Source organism: Hordeum vulgare, chromosome 4H (assembly GCF_904849725.1).
Source record: "Hordeum vulgare subsp. vulgare chromosome 4H, MorexV3_pseudomolecules_assembly, whole genome shotgun sequence".
In the NCBI taxonomy this organism is placed as follows: domain Eukaryota; kingdom Viridiplantae; phylum Streptophyta; class Magnoliopsida; order Poales; family Poaceae; genus Hordeum; species Hordeum vulgare.
The window spans coordinates 563,119,746-563,124,905 of NC_058521.1; the positions used below are offsets into that span (position 1 = coordinate 563,119,746).

The 5,160-nt window shown below is 50.5% G+C and overlaps 1 protein-coding gene across 2 annotated transcripts; it reads left to right on the top strand.

Moving 5' to 3' along the window:
- Window positions 1–203: 203 nt before the first annotated feature.
- LOC123449537 lies at window positions 204–3,364 on the top strand. 2 transcript variants are annotated; one of them, XM_045126790.1, is made up of 5 exons: window positions 204–603; window positions 927–1,049; window positions 2,099–2,198; window positions 2,332–2,480; window positions 2,740–3,364. In XM_045126790.1, the coding sequence occupies exons 1-5, from the start codon at window positions 250–252 to the stop codon at window positions 2,971–2,973; spliced, it is 960 nt and encodes a 319-aa protein (XP_044982725.1). In that variant the 5' UTR covers window positions 204–249; the 3' UTR covers window positions 2,974–3,364. The 2 variants fall into 2 exon arrangements, with proteins under 2 accessions (XP_044982725.1, XP_044982726.1); XM_045126791.1 differs by having other exon boundaries at window positions 208–603; window positions 2,743–3,364.
- Window positions 3,365–5,160: the final 1,796 nt, after the last annotated feature.

Here is a 5,160-nt window from a genome sequence, read left to right on the forward strand (position 1 = left end):
ACCACAATGATCGTGCTCGATCGTGCTCCGCGTTAAATAGGATTTTCCAGATATGACGCCGTATCATTGTGTTCTTATCTAGCACGGTACGGCCCATAGGCAATCCAGACCACTGCAGCCCAGAAACAGAGGTGAAATATTGGCGGGAACTCACCCCGTCGTTCCCGCTAAAAGGGATGCAACAAATCGTTCTCCCCGTCACATTCCGATTCCCAAATCTTGAGATCCATCTCCTCCCCCTTCCACCCCATGGCGACGCCGGCGCCGACGGGATGCTTCAAGTGCGGCCGCCCCGGCCACTGGTCCCGCGACTGCCCCTCCGCTCCGCCGTCGTCCTCCACCAACCCCAACGCCAACCCCGCCGCCGGTGCCGCCCGCTTCGCCCCCTACAAGCCGAGACAGCCCTCCAAACCCGGGGCGGCGGCTGCGGCGCCTGCTCCGGCGGAGGGGGAGGAGGCGCCGCAGGATGCTGTTAAGAAGAAGAAGGAGAGAGCGACGCGGCCCAAGCTCACGCCGGACCTCCTCCTCTCCGACGACGGCCTGGGTTTCGTCCTCCGCTACTTCCCCAAGGCGTTCAAGCCCCGCGCCAGGCCCGGATCCGAGGTATGCCTGCTGCCGATCAACTCCATCCAGTGGACAATGAACACCTCCTTTCTCTGCAGTTCCTGTGAAATTAGATGATCAACCCGTGTAGAAAATGTAGATGCAAAGTCACATCTGTTACATGCGGATGTTTTCATTTCTTGTTATGCACTTTTAGTAATCTACTGCATATGTGCCATCAAAAGTCAACGCATCTGAATAAATATTTGTAACCTATGTGTGTTGCACATGAACAAAGAATATAGCATGATGTTGCTCACTGCACACTTGTCCTTATTCTGATCCCCGATGGCCTCCTACATGAGTTGTTATCTTGCTATCAGGTGGAAGACCTTGGAAATCTGATCAAGCTTTACGCGGACTGGCACTCTCGCTTGATCCCTTACTACTCCTTCGAACAGTTTGTGCGCAAAGCTGAGAAAGTTGGGGCCAGTAGCCGTGTTAGGGTAAGCTTCTTTCTCCCTTTCAGGGCTTCCGTCCATGTTACAGGTAAATTAATTAGTTTTCAGAGCAGTTACAGGGTGTACTAGCTCCTGCAGGGTTAAGTTAAGTTGCCACCACCAATAACATATGCAGTCACTCTGTCTTGTAAATCTCAATAATGACTTCGTGTAGTATATCTTTATGACGATAGGCAATGGAAAAGCAACACATTAAGTGAACATAGATGAGTACAAAAATACATCAGAAAACAGGAGGTGTTATGCTCCTTGTCATTCACTTGTTCAGAAAATACGCCTTCTCATCAATCTGTTGGTTCTTGTCAGGGCATAAGATTGTGTTCATGGGGAATATGTGTAGAAGTACTGTCTCCTTGAGATATTTCTTCCTTTTGGGGTTCCCTTCCATGCTGTTACATGTAAATTGAGCAGTCTTCAGAGCATGGTCAACTGAACTAGCTCCTTCAGGGTTAAGTCGCCGCCACCACTAATTCACTATGCTATTTCACTACGGGATGATGGCTGTACAAATCTCAACAATGACTTGGTGAAGTATATTTTCATGACGATAAGCAATGCAAAAGGCAAGGGCCTGCAGCAGATTGACGTAAAGATCTGTTAAACAGACATGAAAGAGTACTCCATCTGATATGTATTACTTGTCACAGATTTAGTACAACTTTGTACTAAAGTTGTAGTAAAGCCGCGACAAGTAATATGTATCGGAGGGAGTACAACAATACGTCTGGAAAAAGGAGTTGTTATGCTCCTCATCATGCCACTTCAGAAAATACACCTTCTCATCAATCTGTTTAACATTCTTTTTTGAGAAAATCTGGTAACTATTGATGTGGCGCAAGATTTTGTTTAGGGGAAATATGTGTAGATTTATCTTGTCCTTGAGCTATTCCACATATTTCAATTGAATCGTGTGGTCCAATATGGCTACATAACTACTTGTATAATTTAGTTTTTGGGTGCTCCTATCATGTCAATCGACCTTGCTCTTCCTGGATATATGTATTCTTCACTGACATTGTCCTTCCGTATCTTAGAGATGCATTTTGGAACTGAAGGAAAGGGTTGCCAGAGGGGGGGATCCTACACTACTGTATCAACCGCCAGTGGAAGAAGTCATACCAGAGGGAGAACCTGGTCTGACCTCTTTGTTTCGTTTAAAGTGCACATACACACATCTTTATGATTCTAGATTAAAAGTACTTGCATGTATCTCTAACCAGTATTTGTTATATTCCAGTAACAGCAAAGTGCTCACTATCTCTTGCAGATGGAACCACACAAGAAGACCCAATCCTGGGGACGGAACCTCCGTTGACCGACAATCATGAAGATGTGGACCCATTGCCGATGGAAAGTGATGACGTGGATCCCATGCAAGAGGATTTGCTGAATGAAATATACGAAAAGGAAGCCGTTGTAAGTCAATACATTGCCTTGTTTAACTTGACACAGGTTGTCAGCTGTAAGCACACACATGTAAGTTCCATTTCATCTCATCCAGGAAAACAAAATAGAAGGTTCTTCAGAAACTGAAACTGTTAGTAACGAATGCTGTTAGTATTAATATCCTGAAGCCATGCCTAGACATTATGCGCACATTGGTTTTTGGACTCTCTACTCTAGTAGGAGAGTCATGCGGATCAAAAAGTGATGCAGTGTTCCGTTGATGGCACAGCAGGAACCTGAAATAAGACCTGGTGGTGGAGGTGCTGGAGAACCCGTGGCTCCAAGAGAGGCAGAGAAGCATCAAGATGGAGAGGAGAATGGCGGAAGCAAGCCAAGCAAAGTTGAGCTGACGGAGGAGCAGAAGGCACGCATGGAGGCTAACCGGCTCAAGGCGCTGGAGAGAGCGGCAGCAGCTCGGGCTCGCGCATCCCAGTTGCAGCCTACTACCGATACTACCACCTAAATCGCGTGCAGTATTTTGAGTCACTCGGTCTTGGATGTTAGGCTGTGTAAGCATAGGTGGTGTGCTTCATTTAAGGGCCAAGATGGTGTTCATTGAGGTTGAGGTGTAAAACCCAGAAAACATTTTATTTTCGCCGGTGTGGAAGTTGGTAATCTGTTTGCCACAAGGGCTGGTGAAAGCTGCTTTGTTTCTCTGCTGCTGGTAGTGGTGGTGGTGGCGGTGGAGAAGCTACAGCATTGAGCTGTTTTCTGCCAATTTCCATGTAGGTATCCTGGTGCATCTGCCATGGTTGGCTCCTGATTGCAACCTTGAGAGTTGAGACATGCAACTGGAATTTTTATGTGTATGCTAGACCTGAAGCTCTGAATATTAATGCATGCTGAACAAACTATCCTGCTTTCCGGGCCAATATGTTTCCCATTTTTTATCCGAGAACAGGAGCCGCCACTGGAAGTAAACTCGAGCAAGGCAATGCTGCATCATGAGTGCCATGAACTTTATAACATTCTTAAATTCCCCCCCAAAAAATGGACTTTACATTCTTATAATGGCATTCTTAACATGCACATGCACGGACGGATGGAATGGCCTTATCCCAGACCAACCAAGCAAGCACTCGAGTTGGACGAAAAGGACACCACGCCCTCCTCCAATTTCCGTTATCATGGCACGCCACGGCGGGCTCCATTCCAAACCGATCCAACCATTGCGTAATGCCGTCCTAGGTAGCAGCAGCAGCGCCACCATGCCAAGTTGCCGACTGACCGCAATTCGGTCGTGTGGAAACGGTGCTGACCAAATCGGAGCCGGCCATCGCCAAGGTCGGATAGATACGTGGAAACTGAAAGCGCCACTGCGTGCGTGCATCGGGCTTGCTTCGTACTTACACAATGCGCGCAGCTGGCGGGTGTCGCCGTCGCCGTCGCCGTCGCCTCGCCCTTGTAGGGTAAGTTTCGATGTTACTACTGGACAATACGTTACACACGCTCGGACCCCTCAGTGCCACCTAAACGAATTGCTGCTTCGAGCTGGACGCTGTTTACAGTAGGAGTAGCACATTTTTTCAAACCCGTGTTAATAATACTTGAGAGTTCAGACCGGTGTGAAAGGAAACCGTCCTTTCTATCTATCTGTGTGCGGGCGGGCTTAAATCGACGCTACTATTAATTTCGGTGTCAGGAGAGGAGCATCGAGGACCCTGATGATTGCTCGGACAGCAACATATATACCCCACCCCTTTAATTGATGGTATATGGTAAAGTACGAGGCCAATATAAATCGGGCGCATTGCTGAAATTCAGGAATGATTGGAAACCTCAGTGCTCGGAGAGTAGAGAGAACAACATATGCCTCGTCGATGGGGTACGCGATCGGTACACGCCATTGGCTATACTCCTGATGTCGGTAATCCCTTGATATGCCACATGAACACTCGGCATGCGTGGACGGATCACGGGTGTCGTGTACGCATTACGTTACACGTTTCGGTCACGAGTCCACGGAACGAGTCCATGCACGTACGCTGGATTATGCCGAAACAGAGGAGAGGAGAGCGCCGACCTGAACGAGCGGAGAGATGGAGATGGGGGGAGAGATCTTGGGCTTCAAGGCAGGGACTGGCTGCTGGCGGGGGCGTTCGCCGGCGGATGGATGGATGGAGGGTTGCGGCGTCGCCGTCGTCCGTGTCAGCTCACCCGCCCGTCACGCGACGGACAGAGACCGGCCGGACCTGACCTCCACCGGCGACGCGCCTCGCCTACTACGGGAATGAGTCGACGCGAAACCACGCCAAGCAACGAACGACCAAGCGGAAAGGAACCCCCCCCCCCCCCCCCCCCCCCCGGTTTCGAAACCGAGGAGGGAGGATCCGATCCAACGGGTGCAGTGCACGCACGCGCGATCGTGGTCCGTCCGTCGGATCGGGCGGGCGAGCGACGGAGATTTTGACGGCTCCCCAAACCCCACTCCGTCCTCGTCCGGTCGCCCGCGCTGCCCCTCGCCGTCGCCGTCGCCGTCGCCGTCTTGCCTCCCTTGAACGCTCCCCTTCCCTCCCTCCCTTCCGCCGCACTCCACGAGCCGGCTCGCTGCCGTCTGGGACCCACGGACGGTGGGGCCAACCATCACCAAGAAACAAGGATTTCGGGCCGTGCTCTGCCTCTGCTCGCTGTCTGCGCGGGCAGGTTGCAA